The sequence below is a fragment of the Meles meles genome, chromosome 5 (genome assembly GCF_922984935.1).
Source record: "Meles meles chromosome 5, mMelMel3.1 paternal haplotype, whole genome shotgun sequence".
Lineage (NCBI taxonomy): Eukaryota > Metazoa > Chordata > Mammalia > Carnivora > Mustelidae > Meles > Meles meles.
The window spans coordinates 10,719,104-10,741,363 of NC_060070.1; the positions used below are offsets into that span (position 1 = coordinate 10,719,104).

A 22,260-nucleotide genomic window follows, 5' to 3' on the forward strand; every position below is an offset into this window, starting at 1 on the left:
GCCCATCTCGAACCGGAAAACAAATCAATTGATGAAATATAATACACATTTCCGTTCACCCACCTTTAAAAGGAAAAGTCTTTAAAAATGATTTTGGTAACCAAACTGTATGACAGCCCAAACAAGTAAGGACTAAGAATTCACCCCAGGAAAAATGTTGTACTGAACCAGGGAGGTATTTTTAAATCTTTGTCTGGGTTTTATGCATATTCATTCATTCAGCAAGACATTCAAGCAGCAGCCCTGGAGCCGGGGGTAGAGGTGCCACCACGCACACCAGGGAGGGAGATTCCAGGACAGAGGCCCGGTGGAGCGCGATCCGGGGTGGCTGCGGAGAAGGAAGCCTGGGAACTCAGGGGCGTCGCTCGGGGCCGTGCTCACAGGAGGATCAGCAGAGCGCCGTCAGGGGAACCAAGGGAAGAGGGCATGGGAAGGAAGAAGGGGCCAACTGAGGCAGATGGCTGCAAAGAGGCAAGTCAGACGAAAGGAAGGACTGGGTCCTTGGCAAGAGGGGCAGAATGGGGACAGAGGTGCGGGCAGGTGAGCGGAGATGGGAAGTGAGGAGGCAGGTAGCTGTGTGGACCTCACTGGCTCTTAGGACATCCAAGAAAGAGAACAGGCTTTGGGGCTGATCTTCCTGGTTCCCATCCCACTTCTGTTACTCATTAGCTGTGTCAGATTCTATTTCCTTCCCCAGCACCGAGAATAACAACAGCCCCTAACTCACAGGGAGTGGGTTAACTACAAATCTTGCTTCTTTACGAGTCTTGACTTAGCCATCCACAATAAACGAGAAACAAAAGATACTCATGATCATGAAATTTGAAAGTAATGTATTTAGATTTTGGTAAGATCTCTTAAGAAATTCATGGAAAAGTTATAATTATCTAGTCTTTCTTTTTAAATGACCCAGGAATATTTTACTCACTTCCCCTTTTTTACTTCTCTACTATAAATCTCTTTGTACAGCTCATAAGGAGCAAACTTCTTAGTCTTTTCTATGTTTAATAGCATAATTTTATATATATTTCCTTAGCTGGTTTGTCACCTCATTCCCGTTAGCAACTTTACTTAGTGCATTCATGACACAGAAGACATACTTATCTTGTAAAAACAACTAACCCATGTTGTCTGCCTCTGTGACTCCTAATTTATTATTCTAGAGAATTACAAACTTCTTAGTATGTTTAAGTCTTGATGAGAACGAAAGTCAAGATCAGTGATGTACAGTTTGTAGAACTTTCCTTTGCTAATATGTTCACTCATTTTTTTTAAATTTTGAAACATCTCTATTCACTACAATTCTTATTTTTGTAAAGTACATGATTTTAAATTAATTAAGCATCCTTCCAAACTTGTATTGAAAACAAACTCCAGAAAATCAAAGTCGCTTTAGCTCGGAGGGAAAAATGAGAACCACTGGAAAACAGCTGGAGTGTGTACTGTGGTCTTGTCATTAGCATTTCAAATTCTAAGTTACTTTTGACTAAGAAAGGCCCAATAAAATGATGAATCAGGACTTGAGAAACTAAGATTTGCAATGTACGAGAGCATAGCGATCTCTCATTAGATTAGCTTGAAAAAAAAATTAATCTCAAAGTAGCATGAACGGTCATGAGGACCTGGAATGCCTGCGAAATCGCTTCCTTGCTTCGCAGTCAGTACACTCACACACAAAAGCAGGCTGTTTGTATCTCCGGGTCCCAATGCATTTAAGTTATTTTCCAGCAAGACTGATGAATTCATGCTTCAATCTTAAGTAAATATGAAGCTTGCGGACTTAGGAGGAGAAGCATCCAAGGGGTGAGTAAGTCAACAGTGCCAAAAAAATAAAAAAGGCAGAGGAAGAGCAAAGGCACATTAAAGATCAGCACTGAGAGGATCAGAGACACACACCGGGCAGATGCACACTCCAGCATTCTACTCATTCGTGAAGGTGATGTCATTAATGTATTTCCAAGGAGCCAGGTATCTGAGTTCTTTTTCCCATGGCATAAAAACAGGGAAAAAAAAAAGTGTCAATTATGAGTAAGTGTTCAGAAACATGACCAACACTGAATACCCAGACCTTTTAAGAAACAAGATAAAAACGTATTTGCTGGGGCGCCTGGGTGGCTCAGTTGGTTAGGCGTCTGCCTTTAGCTCAGGTCATGATCTGGGACTGAGCCCCGTGTTGGGCTCCCTGCTCAGCAGGGAGTCTGCTTCTCCCTCGGTTCCTACCAGGCTCGTGCTTCTCTCTATCAAATAATTAAATAAAATCTTTTTTTAAAAAGTATTTGCTGACATGCAGATAATGAAGCAGTAACAAAAATTCAAATTTCTCATTTTTAGTTACAAATGTCAACACCTGGGTAACCATACACAAAGGTGGAAAACTCCCGATTCTTTGAAAAATCACTGAATTATCAGGAAAAAATTTCAAACTATTGTCTCTACAAATTGAATTGAAGACTACAAAAGCAATCTGCTAGTTTAGCCATAAAACAAATGCAAAGCCTTTTACACAGTGGGGCGGACCATGAGAGCTGCTGGTACAATAATCTTTGTAATACTGCCGCCGACTCAGTAAGTATGAAGGATTATGGAGATGAGTTCACAAGAATTGACCCTACAGGTTTATTAAATATGCAATGAATATGCTGCATGCATGCTGGGCATTAAATAAAAAATGAAAAATTCCAACGATGACGATATGTTAAACACGGCAAATATTACTGAATTACCTCTATTTCTAACTAGGATTTTCTTTAGTCACTTTTGACAGATACAGAAATAGAAGAAATGTGTTAAGGTAAAACTTGAGTTTGCTTACCACATATTTCAATATTTATAAAGTCTTATCTTTTTACTTTTAATTTGTATTCGTTTATGACATAAACCTTGCTAAGCTTATAACGTCAGGACGGCTTTGATTTTGGTATGACAATGTCATCCACCTCTAATTGCAGCACAACTATTAAACTGTCCTAATAAAATGCCAAGTATCCAGAATGGAAAGAAGAGAAAAAATTGGAAAAAATACAACTAATGTTTAGTTTTATGCCAAAGATGGAGCACATGGCGGAGTCAGGAGGAGTCATCACCCACACTGCGTGCTCTCAAGTTTCCAACAGCTGTTCTCAGCTCCTGACTTCCAAAGTAATGGATGGCCCCTACACCGTACTTCTGTACCTCTATGTGAAAATGAAGTCAGGCTCCCCAGTTAAGTGCCTCTTACCAATTTACTTTCATGGTTTAAGAATTACTAGCAAATGTGTCCAAAAGGCAAATCAATCCGATAAAAACCCAACAGGTCCAGAAGACTGTGATTCTAAGATCTGTGACTGCTCCCACAGTGTGCTCCTTCTCCGTGGGACCCACGGTCTCCTCCTCTGGCTCATTCTTGGCTCCTACTTCTTCCTCATCCTGGACCACCAGGTCCCGAACACTCACTTCCTAAGGACTTCTTTCCTCTTCCACTCTGCTAGCTCCGGTCTGCACTGCCCTTCCCCTGATGCATTCAACTGCCCTTCTTTGGTCTCTGGCAAATCCATCCTCCACAAAGTGGCCCAAATCATCTAAGTTGCAAATCCAACCACTGCTTGGCTTAAAATCTTCTAATAGCTTCACATTTTCTACAGGATAAAATTCAACTCTTTAACCTCCTCAACCTCCGATCTTATCACACAGGCAAAATTTAACTACTTTTAGCTCCCTCTGACTTTTTTCACGGTTGTCCTCTGACCTGAAAATAGTTCCCGTTTCTCTTGTCCTCCTCGATTGCCTAAATATAATCCACTCTCTCAAGGGATCAAGCTCCTAGAATGCCTTCCCACTCGGTCCCTCCCACTCCCACAAGCCTCCGCATAGCTCTGGCAGGGAGGCAAGGACACTAGGACAACTGATCTCTTTGTCGGCCTCCCAACGGATCCGATCGTGAGCGACTGAAGGGCGGGAACGGAGATTTAATTTAGTTGTGACTGGAACAGGGGGGCTCAAAAAATATGTGAAGCAGGGATAACGCGTAAATGGATTAACGAAAGTCAAGTGGCAAACCCAAACAGTGCTCCGGTAACATTCAGGGCAGCACTGCCGTGCCCCCCCCAGACTGGGAGCCACTGAGTAGATCCTGCTCCCCAGCTAATCCAAACTTAAAGGTCAGTTACTACTAAATGAAACTCTTATTTCCTGCACTGTTTCTTATATTCCCGACAACAGAGAAAGAAGGTAAAGGAAATACTACCATAGTCTAATCTGAATGACAACAGAGGGGACATCTTAAACTCTGGAAGATTTCTAGAACCTTTGCATTTGATAATAAAAACAAGTTCTATCTGTTGCGGCTTCCCATCCACTCAGGGGAGCTGATGAAACCTACCCAAAAAACTACATCAGACTACACACCTTGAGTCCAAAGGCGGTATCCTCCGAGGTCAAGACTTCAACCTGAAATCATAAGGAAAAAATAATTTAGGCACTCTCAAAAACGTTCTTCGAGTCTAGCCGCAGACGCCAGAGCACAGGCAGGGCCTGGAACTAAGAGTCTGGAGAAAACTGGTATTCAATTTACGTCAGGTTATCAAGAAAGAAAGATCTGGGATTCTCTTCAAGAGTTGACTGGGGGGGGGGGTGCCTGGGTGGCTCAGCGGTTTAAGCCTCTGCCTTCGGCTCAGGTCATGATCTCAGGGTCCTGGGATCGAGCCCCGCATCGGGCTCTCTGCTCAGTGGGGAGCCTGTTTCTCCCTCTCTCTGCCTGCCTCTCTGCCTACTTGTGACCTCTCTGTCAAATAAATAAATAAAATATTAAAAAAAAAAAAAAGAGTTGACTGGGGATAAACACGGGTCATTGCCCTGGGTTCCAGATTTAAAACAGGGCGAGCGCCTATCAAATTAATGTGTTCGCCATTATGTCCAAGTGGTGGTGTCAGTTCCTCAAAATGATCTAGAAGTCAGAAGAATCATCTTTCTCAGTTAAATCAAGAGATGTTGCATATACTTTGTGATCGTTTACGGATAGACAGTGAGGGGAAAGTCACGCTTCGTAAAGCAATTTCATCATGCTTATGAAGCTGCTAGTAATTTCTTGTCCCGCTCCCGCCCGAGTGGGTAGTCCTGAGACTCTGGAATGTTGCAGAGCAAGAGTGCCTGGAAGTAGGACTCAGGAAAAGGCAGGCAGAGTCTAAGCAACAAGTTGTGAAATGATGGCAAAACTTCAAAATTGCCTGTCAGTCTTGTGCATGAGAAGACAGAGCTCATTAACATGAATTTAAAAAGCTGCATGGAACAAGACGTGTATTGGTAATTACTGTTTTTTAAACATAATTATTCAGTCTGGTGTGTAGAGCTTTTAACGTTGACTACTACAAAGTACCAATGTATGATGGAAAAGAGCAAGGAAAGAAGGCAACAGAATATGAATATTTTTAAGTGTCTGCAGAAGACAGGGGGCGGGGCACTAATATCAGACTCGCCGGCTACACTGTGAGTTCTCCACCTTTTAAAATCAGGCCTTTGTGGTAGGTGTTTAAGCAGAAGGCACACAGGCCTATCGAATGTATCTTGCTATAAAACAAAATTGGATTCTTCCCTTGAGGGAAGGAAATACAGAAAGGAAGATCATTTCAGGAAGATTGTCATCCAGTACAAAAGTAAAGGGGTCAAAAGAGAAATGAGCAAGAAATTGTATTCTCCAACTGCTTGGCTGAAAGTGAGGCTCCCCCACCACCTGTGCCTGACAGAGACTGGGGCATAAAGCAAGAGAAACACATGATTAGGTATTGGGAAGATGACCAGCCTCATTTTGATGAAAACCATATGTTGCTGATACCCAATGTGAAATGTTGGATCTACTGTAGTACAGAATCATTGTAAGAGTCACTGGCAGTATGTCTGTTAACACTGATTTCCAAAGCTAATTGTTAGAGTTAGAAGCAAGATCGTCTTACAAACTTTGTTTCGGGGCGGGGGGAGGGGGAGGAAGCAACAGTTATTGGCAATTTACATGTTTGAATTTCCTAAATCCTGTCTTTCACAACACTAGCTTACTAACCTCAAATAGTTTTACATTGAAACCTCTAATCAACATTGAAGACTTTAGTTAAAGCCAAGGACAAACAACAAATTCGCTGAACCTTAACTACTGTAAACACCATATGACATTTACTCTTAAATTATATACATAGATCATATCTGCATATATTAATGTTAGGTACATTCGCCCTTTTGATGTGATATTTTAATACACACACACAATTATTTAACAATACATTAGAAGTTTAAATCTGCAAAAACCATTCCCAAGGGAGTTCTGTGTTTGCTTAACATATTATAAAAAGCCAAAGTAGCAAGAAAATTCAAAAGCTAATAGAAAGCAATTTAAAGATACGGCCACGGTATATTTGACCACTCGAGATAACAGCGAAACCAAAGTTTTCACGTGGAATTTAGGAACTGTCCGTGGGGCTACGTCATTAGACAGACACGCAGACAGGCCTTGGAGACTGGAGGAAAGAGTTGGGTCTCAAATGGTCAGCCTCATCCTCCACCCCGGGGTCTATCTCTAGGAAGGCTGAGGAGGTTTGTAATTTCTTAGTATTAACCAATTTCATCAGACCAACCTAAAAAGTGTATTTTGTTTTATTCAAAAGTACTATGGTTTAAATACACATGCGCTCCAGTTCTGCTCAACTGTATTTTATATCTTCCTTTATATTTTCTGTTTCTGAAGGATTTTATATTTCAAGTCCAACACAAAAATAGTTGATTTTAAAAACATGAAACTAACTCCAATTTAATAAAAAATGAAGGTCAATGTCATACAAAGGTTTTCAGGTTGGATCTAAGAACATTTTACCTAAGTTGGAAGGAATCCCCCTCTAGTGGGAGTAAGGGAGTATTTCAACCTTCACATACAATTTTCAGGTAGCAGTCATTAAACTTAACAATCAGCAGAGATCAGCTGAGCTTTTTTCCCTTCATCATCAATTAAATTTAAATCTTTTAAAAAAGAAAATCAGTATTTTATATTTCACAAGCCTAAAACACCTGTAATTAATATATACACACACACACACACACACACACATCACACATATATATGCATGCTAAGAGTAGATTTGTGTCTATTGGGTGGGATTTTAGTTACTAACCAACCATTACCAGCAAATTTAATTTAGCTATAAAATAGTTACAATTTAAAGCTAAAACAGGAATGTACAACTGGAAAAAATTAGTACATCTCAGTGGCAAGACTTAATAACGTACTGGGGAGAGAAAATGCTGACGGTTTACATTGACCTGACTCATTAACAAAGACTTTCTGGATATTTACCACATGCAAGGCATTGTGTTTAATGCTACTGTAAGAGCTAAAAAGTGCTGAATTTTACTCAGGTATGAATACCTGAATGAAATGTACTTAAACATTCATTTAAAAACAAATTCATGGGGTGCCTGGGTGGCTCAGTGGGTTAAAGCCTCTGCTTTCGGCTCAGGTCATGATCTCAGGGTCCTGGGATCGAGCCCTGCATGGGGCTCTCTGCTCAACAGGGAGCCTGCTTCCCTTCCTCTCTCTCTGCCTGCCTCTCTGCCTACTTCTGATCTCTGTCTGTCAAATAAATAAATAAAATCTTAAAAAAAAAACAACAACAAATTCCTATTCAGAAAGGACCAGATGAGATTATTCGCGGTGTCAGTTTTCTTTTCAAACTTCGGTTCGGGAAGATTTAAAACCAGCTGGTTATAAAAACCAGGAAAAAAAGGCCACAGGTTTTACGCACTATAAAATTAGGACACGATACCCAATGTTCTCTCCCCCCACAGGCTGTGACAAACGCAAAGACACAGTACCCAGATGAGGAGCCCCACCAGCATCACCGGAGAGAACTTGTCAGGGGTCCTGAGCAGCAAGGTGTGAAGGGGTGTGAACAGGCTAGCAAAGGAGAAGCTTCCTAAGTCCAAGAAAAGGCTCTTTCCACTTGATCCTGTTATTTCAAATGATGCTACCGTCAACACTGTAGAACACCATTGCCTAAAAGGATTCCGTCTGTGGAGAACTTTAAAAGTCATCCAGGGAAGCTCAGCAGCTGGGTCACTGCCAGTCCTCACACCATGCTCTGTGCACAACCTTCCAGTGGCTTCTCTCCTCTCCCACGTAGCCTGCTAAGCCCGACCTCCATCAAAATCACAGCGAACCAGGGGCGCCTGGATGGCTTAGTGGGTTAAGCAGCTACCTCTGGGTCAGGTCATGATCCCAGGGTCCTGGGATGGAGCCCTGCTACACACCGACCCCCACCCCGCCCTGAACCCCCCCCCTTGTGCATGGGTGCTCTCTGTGTCAAATAAATCAATAAAATCTTTAAAAAACAAAAATCAAAGCAAACCACTCTCACCTCTAATCACTCCATCAAGAAAATCAGGAAAACGTGAATTCACGAATCTGGAAGTGAAAGTGGTTAGACTCTTCTTTCTTGAATCACTTCTGAAGTCCTTTCTAAACCTTCACTTCTAAAGCATAGGATACTAATATCCAGCAGCGCGTCCATTAAAATAAAACTATGCCAAAAATATGTCCCATTTTAACGAGAAACATTTTTCCTAAGGTCAGGATCACATTGTCACAAAAAGTAAAGTGGCAGTGATAGCATATAACGGAATATGAAGAATCTTATGCATAAGCAAAGGGACGCAAATCCAAGCTCCTAACGTTATTCTACTTTTCCCACCACCGACTACCAAGATTAAAGAGGTTGATAATTACAACACTGATAAGGGCACGGGAAATCCCACCATGGCCTCGCACTCGTTATGAGAACGTATGTTGGAATAGTGTGCCACCCAGCAGTATCCATCAAAATGTATATGCACGTGTTAAGTGCTAAGCCAATAATTCTACTGATATCCAAGTGCAAAAATATTTACTAAATTGTTTACTAGAGTTGTTAGTAACGGCAAAAAGCTGAAAACATCCTGCAATCAAACGACTGTCAACAAGGAAGTGTTTAGTAAGTCTTCATACAGCCAAGCCATAGGATATAATACTTCTGATAAAAAGGAGGTAAATCTATGCATGCAGCTGAGATTTTATGATATTACATGAAGTGAAAAGAATCAGGACAGTGTGCACAGTAAGCTAACAACTGTATTTTGTTTGAAAGTGGGGGTGGGTTATATGCTTGATATACTTGGACCATTTCTGGAAAGATATGCAAGAGACACATCAGGGATTACCTCAAGGGAGAGAAATTACTCACTGTATTTGGTCTTATAATGTTAACAAGTTTTTGCGCTATGCACATGTGGTTTTTGTTCCATTAAAAGTAGTTAATAAAATAAATCAATAACATAAAAAATGTCCAATGTCAATAATAATCACAGAAATGTAAGTAATGTCATAATCTATTTGCTAGAGAAATATATCTTTATGACCTAATTTATGATCAACTGTTTATAAATTATAAAGTGTGTGTACTATGCCATTATTTGAAAAATAATGACAAAAAAAGAACAAAAATGTACAAAAATAGGGGATGGTTAAATAGTGTGGTATTTCATATGCCAGACTATTACATAATCATAAAAATCTCTGTTCGTGAAGTCTTCTATAACATAAGAAAGTGCTTATAAACATGTTAAATTTTTAAAAAGCAGAATTAAAAACAGGAATTTGACATTATAAATATTCACATCTATCCATTTGCTTCCTTCATGCCTTCTAGCTTCTGTGCCATGCGGAAAAATGTCTTCCCCACTCCAGGATTTTTTACATACTCATTCATGTTTTCTTCTAATATGTTTGACTTCCATTTTTACATTTAAGTATTTGGCCCATCTATAATTTATTTTGAAATAACAAGGGGAAGAGGTGACTCGGTTTTAATCTTCCATTTGAATAACTACGTGCAGAATGATCCACTGTTTTCTCCAGCGATCAGAGATACATCTTTACCGTAATTAAACATGAAAATGTTACAAATTTTGCCCCCAATTCCAGGTTGGGATGGGAAAAGCAAAATTACCTGTGAGGTCTTCAACCTAAAGGGAGATGGGAGTTGAGGGGAGGAGACTGAAAATAGTCACCAAGAACCTGATAGACTTTGCAGTCACAGTATCTGTCCACGAGTAAATCAGAGAGAATTCAGATGCTCTTGAAAAAAATAATTTTTCTCTAGATTGGTGTTTCAGGAATGGAAACAACTGTCCTACTTACAAAGATTGCCCTGTCTGCTTTGGTTGGGCCAGAAAGAGCAATATACCATTAAGGAGAAGCAGACATTAATAAATAAATTGCTTTCTAAAACCATGTCCCCGGATTGATGACAATTTAAATTGCAGGACAAGCCTCTCCCTCGCCGCCCCCGCCACCCCCCACATTCTCAACCACACAGCAGCTAACACGGGGTTGCAAGGTTTTATTTTAGCAAGTGAGGAAGTTGTTTTGTCTTTTTATTATTACTGCTTATTTCTACTATTACTTTTCAGTATATTTTTACGTTTTATAATCCACTGAAAAAATGAACACTTAAAAGAAAATCCATGTAAAACCTTGCCAGTATTCTTCTCTTATTAATTCTCCTCATTCTCCTTATTAGCATGAACGGGCCACATGACAACTCAAAGACACAGCTTGCTGAAACCGCTCAGTGTTTGGTTAGCTGGTAAGAGAACACACAATGATGCCTTCTACTGCTAAATGTTGCTGAGTAGAACCACCACCCTCTGAATGTATTTAAAATTAACTAAAAACCTGTCTCTAATTAGGGAACCAGTAAATATTAATAGCAATGCTAAATTTCACTTCTGCAACCAAACACATTTCTACTATACTAAATACAGTGTAATAAGATTTCAAGACAGACAGTGGACATGTTACAATTTCAAGACAGACAGTGGACATGTTATAATTATGCTTTTGACTACAAGTGTTATGCTCACGTCATCTCCTACACTAGGAGGTTAGCTGTGTCTTCATATCCTAGGCTATTACATTTAAAACAAGGGTTGTCAGCATTAGGGTCAGACTCTTCTTTCTAATTAGGTTCTCTGAGTGAGGATACCTTCACTTGGCATTCACAAAGCAATCACAAACTCATGATGGCTCCGAGGAACAAAGGCCTTGAGTGTGAATCAAGAGTGTGTAAGAAGAGCCAGCACTAAGCAATGTGAGCTTACAGCCCCTTCCACCAAAAGGTGAAATCTATTATTTCTTTTCTCCTTTAAGCCGGGCTGGACATGTGGTCTGCTCGGATCAGCAGAGCACAGTTAAGAATCATACTGTACCAACTCCAAGTCCAAGAATCAAAAGGCAGTGAATGCATACTTCTAATCCCTCTCTGGAAAGTCAACAAGGTACCATGCGAACAAGCCCAGGCGAGTCTGCTGGAGGATAAGAGACATACTGGTTCTGCGATCACCTCACCCTCAGACCAGTCCACTCCAGGAAGCAGAGCCGCTTAGCTGATCAGGAGCTGCCTGAAGGGAGAATGAGCCCAGCAGAAACCAGAACAACTCAGGCTCAAACAGAAGTGTCCAACAGGATAGTGAGTTAAATAAATGGGGGCTGTTCCAAGTGCTAAGTTATGGGTTGGTCTGTTGCACAGCAAAAGCCAACACACTGTACGACTGGACATCAGGGAACTCTAAGTGTCACAGATCCACTGGCAGAGTTCCAGGCAACAACACTATGATGGTAAAGGCAATTCTAAAAGATCTTGCATATCTACATACTAAGTCCTCCTCCATCTCTAGTCCTATTTGAAATTTTCCAAGACCATAAAGTGTTGTCCTAGTTCTTCACTGTGGTCTATAAGCAGCTGAACAGTGGGGCTTCTGCCTGGCTCACTGATCCACAATCCCACCTCTGTCCCTCCATGCACAGTGTTTTAGCTACACAGGCTTCCTTTCCATTCCTAAAAATGGCTTTTTTTTTTTTTTTTAAACCTCAGGGCCGTTGCACTTGCTGCTCCCGCCTCCTGGAACACTCTGTACCAGATCTTCCCATTTTTGGTTCCCTTCACATCACTTCTACCCTCAGTTTAAGGGTTGTAGCCTCAGAAAGCCCCCTTCTTCTCCGGTATAACCTGCTGAAATTTGATTGTTTATTCCTAAAATGTACACCTCACAAAAGCAGGGACCTTGCTATCTCATTCACCGTTTTATGTTTTTCACCTAGAGAATGCCTGACACAGAACAGAAGCTCAGTGAGTATTTTGCTTTTTTTAAGGAATAAATGTATACATGTGAATGGGTTGAAAACTGTAACACCATCAAAATATAAAAATGTTATGAACCCAAATTTGAGATAGCTCACTCTGTCATACACGAAGATATAACAAGATTTAAAACACGCTCCACCTTATATAACTACGTACATTAAAGTCTTATGTATGCACCATTAGGCTGATGATACACATCCTTGCATTACATCTTGGTGTTATTTTAAAAGTTTGACTGTATTTAATAATTACGTATATGTATTTGATGCATTTGTCTCTCTAGCCAAGAGTAAATTTTAAATTCCTTTAAAAAAAATTTTTTTTAGGGGCGCCTGGGTGGCTCAGTGGGTTAAAGCCTCTGCCTTCGGCTCAGGTCATGATCCCGGGGTCCTGGGATCGAGCCCCACATCGGGCTCTCTGCTCTGCGGGGAGCCTGCTTCCTCCTCTCTCTCTCTGCCTGCCCCTCTGCCTACTTGTGATCTCTGTCTGTCGAATAAATAAATAAAATCTTAAAAAAAAAAAAGATGGGATGGGTTATTTTTAAATTGATGGCAATGAAGGCCGTCCTTCAAAGGTAAGAGTCTTTGCTCCTCATTCCTGAATTAAAATGTAATGATTCTCTTAACATGGTACTGTACCAAGAAATGACTACAGCAAATATTTTACAAAGACCACATACAGCTCACGGTCATTCCAAATTTAACTGGTAGAAGTCAGTTTCAGCTCTGCATTCAGGCTGGTTGACCACAATACAGCAGGTGGTTACGACTGCCCTGCTTGGCGGCAGGTCATCACCGTGAATACCAAATGGCGTAAATTCTACTCAAGAACATCGGCACTTAGCGGGCTTCAGGGTCACCGTGCCACGCCCATTCCAGAGATGATCCCCTGGATACACAGTGCAACGGGAGTTCAAGTATCAGCACGTCATGACCAACGCATGTGCAGGTCTGGGGGAACTCAGAATGATACACCCAAAAACCATCACCTGTAGAAAAAGTTCATCAATTCTATACTTCCAGTGTTTATCAAGAAATACAGGCTGCAGAATCATGAAAAATATAGATCAGTGCATCTAAGCATGATTCATTTAGCTCTCCTAATACAACATGTGTGCGTAAATTATGTAAATTCGTGAACAAAACTCTTCAAAACAGATATTTCCAATAAAAGCAATGCTTTCATATTCACCCTTAGATCTTTCTATAAATCATATTTTATTAAAGTAGAAGATACGTGTACAGTAAAACACGAATTATTCCTTACACTATCATATCTATGGGATGACTTGAAGTATACAGATGAGGCTACCATCTATTTCTTATTAAGATTTTCTGTACTTATTGGGGCACCTGGGTGGCTGAGTGGGTTAAGTGTCCAACTCTTGATTTCAGCTCAGATCATGAGCTCAGAGTTGTGAGACTGAGTCCTGGATTGGGCTGGGCGCTGAGCAGGGAGCTTGCATAAGATGTTCTCTCCCTCCCTCCTCCTCTGACCCTCCCCACAGCTTGCTGTACGACACACCCCTTCTGTCTTTAAAAAAAAAAAGAAAAAAAAAAGATTTTCTATATTTATTCATAATTTCTAGGAGGTTTGCTGAAGGAATATATAAAAGCTACAGGTGTCCAGGAAGTCCAAAAGCTAAAAACTTTTAAGCACTAAGTGGTATTTTATCTAAACTTCACAAAAACTGAGATAACTCTTTTTTTTTAAGATTTTATTTATTTGACAGAGATCACAAGCAGGCAGAGAGGAAGGCCGGGGGTGGGGGGAGGCGGGGGCGGGGGGGGGGGAACACAGGCTCCCTGCTGAGTAGAGAACCTGATACAGGACTAGGTCCCAGGACCCTGAGACCATGACCTGAGCCGAAGGCAGAGGCTTTAACCCACTGAGCCATCCAGGTGCCCCATAAATTGAGATAATTCTATTATCTCATCTCCCACTATATCATATTCATTGTGAACTATCATAATTCAACACCATTTTAAGCAACACCTTGTTTAACCAAGTATCTACTCATTCATATATAAATTGATATAAAATGTATCACATTTACTATACTACATAAATTTACTACACTACAGTTTGATAAATTCAAATGCTCTAAAAACAAGCCAATAATATTAACTTTTTTTCTAATTTTAAATACATCTCATAATGAGGAAAATTTTTTTATCTTAAAAATAATTAGAGGGGCACCTGTGTGGCTCAGTCAGTTAAGCAGCTGCCTTCAGGTCAAGTCATGATCTCAGTGTCCTGGGATCAAGCCCCGCATCAGGCTCCCTGCTCAGCCAAGAGCCTGCTTCTCCCTCTCCCCCTGCTTGTGCTTTTCTCCCTCTCAAAAAAAATGAATAAAATCTTAAAAGAATATATAACTAGATTAACCTACTAAAGTAATAACACTGAAAATTCAGATGAACTACTATTGACCATACTTAACCCCCTTTCCCAATCCTACCCATCATCAAGGCTGGCCCAGAAAAGCAAGTTGAAAGTTATTAGAAAATCAGTTTGCAAAAGAGGTTCTACAGACGGGCTGTGCAGACCCACAGATAAAAGTCCATGGGAAAGTGTCTCAGTGTATCTTAGGGTAGGGAATACAACAAAGATGATTTAAAATGATTAGACTACAATGAAAAGGTGTTTTAAAAACACACACAAAATTTTTTTTTTTTTTAATTTGACAGAGAGAAATCACAACTAGGCAGAGAGGCAGGCAGAGAGAGAGGAGGAAGCAGGCTCCCTGTGGAGCAAAGAGCCCGATGTGGGGCCCGATCCCATGACCCTGGGATCATGACCTGAGCCGAAGGCAGAGGTTTTAACCCACTGAGCCACCCAGATGCCCCCAAAAAACACAAATATTTTTAGATCAACAAATTAAAACTTCTATTGCTGCCCTAAATAGCTATTTATACATTATTAATTTGATTAGGAGTCACTGGGTTCTTTTTCTGCTACCCTCTCTGCTGTCCAAGTGTCCCCTGACCCCTCCCCCCCCGCCCTCCCCTCCACAGCCCCATCACCAGGTTTGCATGGGAAAAAAAAAAAAAAGGTAGATGTAAAAACCTTCTTTCTTACTGTAAAATTCTTCTACCAAAATACACTTTGTGTTTCGAATACAGTGTTTTTGAAACACTGCAATAATGGTAACAATCTCATTTTTATTACCATGTATCTTTAAGGCCTTTCAAAGTTTAAATTAAGTTGTTTGGACCATCTTGATGGTCAAGTTGGAACTGAGAGGCAACTTAATAGAGGAAGAACCTAAGGTTAGTTACACTTAAGTTTCACCATAAAACTTTACCTTTTGCTTTAAATCTTACTCTTGTTTTGGATGGGGCTTATTTTGCAGAATCTACTGATTAAATTAGGTAGGTCAGTAACTGTAAAACTAAGAAAGAAGTCTCTAGGGAAGCCAACCACTTTTCAATTCCTTTCATAGTTCTGGAAAGTGGTATTCGTCCAAACAAGCTAGCCTAAACTGCCCCCCACAAATCATGTCACCTCCTATGTCCCCTCACAGGAGCTGTTTCAAGCAGCCTTATCTGCTGCGGGCAACAAGAACACAGCTTCTAAGCCAAGAGTATAAGTATATGAAGGAAACTGAGGCTAGGACAGGAAGTTCTGGAAGGGGCAAATTAAGAAAAAAGAGTTGACGTTTTCAAGGCAAGTAACTGTCACAGACCACTGTTTGACTCTGCCCCCTCTTCCTCTCTCCAAAACAAATATATCTTCTTAAAAAAAAAAAAAAGAAAAAAAGAAACTGTACAAGAAAAAGAGGAAGCCTTCAAAAATAGGTACTGGTTGTGTGAAAATGTTTCGCTACTGGGTTCATTTTAATGACTTTTTGAGTTCAAAATTGTACAATTATTAATCTTCCAGAATGAACATAAAGGCCTCATCTCTAAAGAATGTTGAGTCTTCAACGGCCACAAAATAGTGATAATTCAAGAGACGGGACACGTTAGTACAGAATAGTCAGGGAGAACGTCATCAACACTCCTCTGCTCACTGGAGAACCGGGGTCTGAGGGCGGGGGAGCCCCAGGTCCGACCGGAAGAGCGGACAGAGAGCTGAAAACCGCCGCAGCTGTGGTCCAAGGACGGGCCCGAGAGGAGGGCACCACACCTGTGACACTCACCTGTAACCGCTTAAGAAAAGCTGCCTCCTGTCAAGAGGCATGTGTTGACATAAAACAGTAAAGTCACTCTCTGAAATCCTAGTGATGTGGTGACAGGGTTCCCCTGAAGAAGAAATGACCGAGGAAGAAGTCTCTGATTCCACCGTAGAGAGCAGTCTTACATGGCCACAAAAAAAAAAAGTGATTTGTAAAGAAACATGGGACTCAACCTAACTGTGACAATAGAGCCACTCTGGAAAAGAGTTTGGCAGAGAAGACAAAAGTGACCTTACCACATGATCCAGAAATCCCACTTCTGGGTGTCTACCCAAGATAAAGGGAAACGTGTTCACGTGGAAGCTGCCATGAGAATATTTACTGAGGCCTTACTCATGATTGTCAAAATCTGCAAGCATTGCAAATGTCTGTCAATTAGCGAACGGATAAACAAACTACAGAGCACACTCACACAATGGAAAACTGCTCACCAATAAAAAAGAAATTAACTGAACATGAATGAATGTCAGAAGTGTTATGCAAAGTAAAAGAGGCTGGAATCAAGAGGTTATCAACTGTATGATTTCATTTCTGTAACGTTTCAGAAAAGGCAAATCTACAGGGGAAAAAAAACAGATCAGTGGTTGCCTGGAGGGAGGGCCTGAGTACGAAGGGGCAAGGGAAACTTTTGGGGGTAATCAATATGTTCTATTACAACTATCTTCAGATTCTATAAGAATACTTTTCTTACATGTCGTCTTGTTTTACATTTCACGATGTAGTAATCCACAGTACTCAGAAAATGTTACCTTTTTACAGATAAAAATTGAAATAATACTCCACAGTTTTTCATCCTCAAAATGCCTTTGGTTTTCATTGTATAGTACACATTTTCGTTTTGGTTTGTTTTAATAAAGTGTTCTAAATCAAAGAATTGAAGTTTTCAGTGGATAATTTCTAGAGATTTCTGCCTGATTTGGGAATTGTCAGATTTTTTTTTTCTTTGGGGGTAGGGAGTTTAGGTTTTTTGAAATGTTTTCGTCAGACAGAAACAACTACAGGTTGTTTCGTGAAGTCAGAAGGAATCATGTGTCTAATAAAAATATGTTGTTATTCAATAGCGTGGCCTATAAATTTGAACTCTCCAACATGGAAATCAGCAAATTAACTTAAAATCAAAATTAGTCAACACTCAGGTAAAGTAGTTTGTACAAGTTCAGACAAGAGAATATTATACAACCTTCAGACGTGAAGCATGATACTTCCCTCTTCATAATCGTACCTTTGCTTTTGGCTCCAAAATCTTGAAGTTCAGTTTTTAAAACTAAAATCTTAAAAAACTCTTAAAGGATCACATATTTACATTTGTTGGTAAGTCAGCCCCACTAATTCCAGGAGAGCTCCTGAACTTATACCATGAAACTATTTTCTACCTAAAAGGTAGCAAAAGCTTGAAATACAGTTCCAAGGTTGAAAAGGTGATTTTTTAATGTGTGAAACATCTACTCTCGGCAGGTTCTTTCAACATTTTTTATTAAGTAGACTCTGTTTTGTTCATACAAGTTCTTCATAGCTTTCTAAACCAAAATGAGGTTTCTGAAATAAACAATGCACAACCAAACTTGAAAAGAAACTAGCTACTTAACTAGCTTTCTTTATGTCAAGTTTCATTCATTTGTGTCACGTTTTAACAGAAAGTTTATAAACAGTTTTGGCCAGGGATTTCCGAGCATTTAAGTTTTGTCTAGACCGGTGGTTCTCAACCAGAATCAATTTCGTGCGCTCCCTCTCCCCTCAATCTAGGGGATATCAGACAATGTCCAGAGACAGTCTGTGTCATCAGAACTGGGGTGGGGTTTGCTCCTCGTGTCTGGTGGGTAAATATCACAATCAGTGCACAGAATGGCCTCTTCACTACAATAAATTATCAGGTCCTAAATGTCAACGGTGCCAGGTTAAGAAGACCTGGTCTGGACATGGAAAATTACAGCTACTAATGATTAAAAGCATTAAGAACAGAAAGATCTTGAATCAAATCTTTTCAGCAGTGTTTGGGATGAACATTACCTCAGTTGCTGAAACAGTTAAACTGCATTATCATTGTGTTCACAGTAGAAGGGCCACAGAGAGGAACTTCAACAAAGCAAAGTACCACTTAAGTAAAATGTAAAACAAATTCTTCCTCCAGAAAGCAGCTCTGGAGTTCAGCGACAGCCCTGCATAGGCAGATAAAACTATTCATATGAAATGTGAGCTCAGGGTCATATTTCACTTTTTTAAACCCGGAGAGTTGTTACTGATTATGATTAACAGAAATTCACTATTTTAAAAAAGAGGAAATGGGTAAAAGTTCAAAGTGAAAATACTAACCTCTGAGATAACTAACTCTTGTTAACGTGTGTACATGCAAGCACATGCTTGCTGCATATGTCTATTTTAGTCCCATCTATAATCCAAACGTAAAATGAGTCCAGTCAGACATGCGTTTAAAATCTCACTTAAATTATTGACTTCAAGAGTCCCTTTGACAGCCGTGGGGAGGACGGATACAGGAATCTCATACTCAACTAGGATATCGGGCCGACAAAGTTTGACTTTAGAATTTTGCTGTAAACCAGGAAAATGCCTAGAGCAAATAGAAACTGTGCAATTGAGGAGACCGAGTATCAAGGACTATCCAAATAGGTACGTCTTTTGTGCTAAAGCTTAATTGGGTTAGAATTTTTAAAATCCAAGACCTTCCAGGTAACATCACAACAGTAAATCCTAAGCAAAGCTTGATGTACCTATTCAGATGTATTTTCACCAATGGAGTTGGGGGAGTGTCAATTACTTGTAGAGTACAAGGGAGGATGACAGATGAAAATTGGTTTTGATTCAGTGAATGTTGTACCATTTTCAAATTGCACCAGCTTTTGTGAAAGAGTTTGTCCTGTTTTCTTTTCCAATTTTAAGTATCATTTCCAAGATACATAGAATATCAAGCCGTTCCATTAATTCAATACAAAGCTAAGGAGGTAAACATTGTCAACCCCAAACTCACACACCTAAATCAATTTAACCACTATTACACAAGATTGTAGTAGCCTAAAACCTTTTAAAAAGAGCCACTCACCTTATCTTACAGGTGGCTCCCAACGAGGGTTTACCCTAACATGGCATTCCCTCTCCTTGCTCACTATAATGTGAGGAGGGGTGGGGATTACAATAGTCTATCCGGGTATGTGACTCCCCTCTTGTAACAAAACACTCTAAAGAATTTTGGATTTAATTTAATTTAAAACCGAACTGGCAAGTGTCATAAGTGAGCAACAATCTGATCAAGGTTAGAAATGACCCTGAAACAACCTATTTTTTAAAAATTACATCTCGTTTGTATACACAAGTGAAAATATGATGCATATTCACCCATACTACATTGTAACTCTGTAAGACACAAAAGCAAACAGAGAACTTTAATCAGAACTACTGAAACCGTTTCTCTTATAATCTTCTGAACACTCACTTCTTAGTTTATCAATATTGATGTAGAGGCAGAACTCAAAACTATATTCTCATAATCATCAATTTAAAATTCAAGAGTCAAATTAAATTGTGCTAACTTTAAAAATAAAACTGCCAGTTATTTTACAGCAGAAGGTAATGGAAATAGCAGCGAACTGGGACCCCTGGGTGGCTCATTGGATTGAGCAGCTGACTCTTGACTTCCAATGGGTTCATGGGATCCATCCTGCACGGGCTCCTCTTTGAGCTTGGGAGTCTCTTCTCTCCTCTGCACCCTTCCTCCTGGCCGCAGGTGTGCTCACCAAGCTAGCTCTCTCAAGTGTAAAACAAAACAACACAACACAAACAAACAAAAACCCCACCAGGAGCATAGAATTGCAAGTCGGGACAAACAAGCTGTGGCAAAACCACAGGTGACTCCCAAGAAAAAAGAAGAGGAACATTCTTTTATAGAGGAAAGCAGGAAGCTAGGAGGCCTATTACAAACAAAAAGTAAACTGTTGGGAGGTTTAGTGGCTTCTCACTGAGTTAGGACAGTCTCTTATAAGCTAAGCTGTTGCTGTGGGAGGAGAAAACCCTTTTCATGCTGGGATAGTGAGGTCCTAGCTAAAGCGGGATGGATTTGCAAGGTATGCCTTTGGGGTAATCAGTTGATCAGAAGTGGCGGGCAGCACTCCCCCACTAGCCTCTGGATTTAATTTTAAAGGGGTTTTCCTTTCATTTATTTTCAGTTAATTTGAGTTTGATAGAGAGTAAGCAGAACTCCCGCTACCAAAGAGTAAGCTACTTATGTAAGTGGTTATCAACAGAGTAAACAGACTTTAAAAATTATATACTCCATTGAGTGGAATAAGAAAGGTTTACAAACCAAGTGGCCATCATTGCTTACTGGTTGAATTAAATGCATGTCTTAATCTACTACAGTTTTACCTAGCTTTCATCTAGCTTAGCTGAAAATGTTAAAGGTGCTCAGACTGCAATATTTGACTTAAAACTCCTACAGAAAGTGACCAATGAGACAATCTAATGAATGATGTCTGAGTCTCTACCAGAGAAAGGCTGAAAAGCAGAAAGGCAATATTCCGAAATGATTTGTAAGAGTTTCATTAAGAAAGGAAAACACAGGCAAATTTGAGCTTGGGAGTTTTTTGACAAGCTTGGACTTTTCTCAGCTTTTTGAAGAACGCTGTGAGCGGGTCTTCCCGCCAAGGAAGGTCGATGAGCGTGTACTTCGCTCCAGATTATTGCACAAACGGCTGTTTAAGCCGCTCCAGACTCGGCCAGTATGGCTCCCGGCAGCTGAACTCAACCTTCGGGGCCCCGCAGAGTTCCGGCAGGCTTCGGCCTCAGACTCCACCTGCCTGCCGACCCCGCCCCTCGCCCTCCAGCACGGGGCCCCACCCTGCATTTGGAGCCCCGCCCTGCATTTGGAGCCCAGGCTCGGAGCCGACCCCACCGCTACGCTGCAACTCCGCCCCTCACCCGCTGGCCCCGCCCTATTTTCGCCCACTGCGTTCTGAACTCGGGCCTCGCCCCAGCCAGAAAACCCTAGCTCCACGCTCAGAAGGGCCAGTCCCACCCAGGCTTCGGCGGCCTGGGCCCGGCCCCGCCCGCGCCCCCGCCCGCAGGCCCCGCCCCCCGCCGGCACGTGACACACCCTGGTTCGTGGCCAGGCCTCGGAGCTCCCACCCCGCCCCGGCAGCCTGCCTCGCCCCTGCTCTGCGGCCCCACCCCACGCTCAGAGGCCTGGCCTCTGCTCAGGCCCTGCCTTCTTCCTCCCCGGCTCTCAGTGCTTTTCCACCACCAAGCACTTGTCGTAATTGCGCAAAAACGAGTCGCAACCTCCTCCGGCCCGGGAAGTTGGGAGGCGGTATTTCTCTAGGGGCAGGGGAGGAGGAGTGGACAGAGAGAGGCACCCAAGGAAGGAGGGAAATAAAGTCACGCCGATTTTGGCCAGCCACACGGGAGGAAGTTAAGGGGCAAGTGAGGCAACTGAGGGTAGTACTGGCTAGAAACAGCAAAGGACAAGCGTTCTCCGCCGTCGCCAGTCCAGCGCGGTGTGTCATTTAACTGTCGGGCTGTGTCAGCAGAAACTTTACAAAACCGCGTTTGACAGAGCGCTCGGCGCCGCCTCGCTAGGTGCCCGCTTTCCGGCCGGCAGGAAGCTGCGCGGGCGGCGGCCGAGCGCCCCGCCGCAGGGCGAAGAGAAAGGGCCAGGGGCCTTCCAGTTCTGGGAAAATGGCCACGGGCGCCCGGACGCGCGGCGGCGGCTGCGGAGGGAAGGGTCGGATGGCCCGGCGGGCCGAGAGACACCCCCACGCCCGGCCGCCCGCCTCCGCGCGGGGGAGCGGGAGGAGCCGGGCCGGGGGCGGGGCGAGGGCCGCCTGCCGGGAAACCTGGAGCGCGGGCGGAGGGCGGCGCGGAGCGGTGCCTGCTGGGAGCCGGCCT

At 41.8% G+C, this 22,260-nt stretch overlaps 1 protein-coding gene across 10 annotated transcripts in view; it reads right to left on the reverse strand.

Annotated features, from left to right (window-relative positions):
- The window catches only part of ARID1B (AT-rich interaction domain 1B), a 440,857-nt gene that overhangs the window by 174,664 nt on the left and 243,933 nt on the right, over window positions 1–22,260 (reverse strand). For 7 of the 10 annotated variants that reach the window (XM_046004238.1, XM_046004235.1, XM_046004237.1 and 4 more), the window contains one exon: window positions 4,384–4,425. The exons of the other annotated variants lie outside the window; for them this stretch is intronic. In XM_046004238.1, the coding sequence (XP_045860194.1) occupies window positions 4,384–4,425 (42 nt within the window). The remainder of the gene's footprint in view (window positions 1–4,383; window positions 4,426–22,260) is intronic. 10 annotated transcript variants of the gene reach the window in all.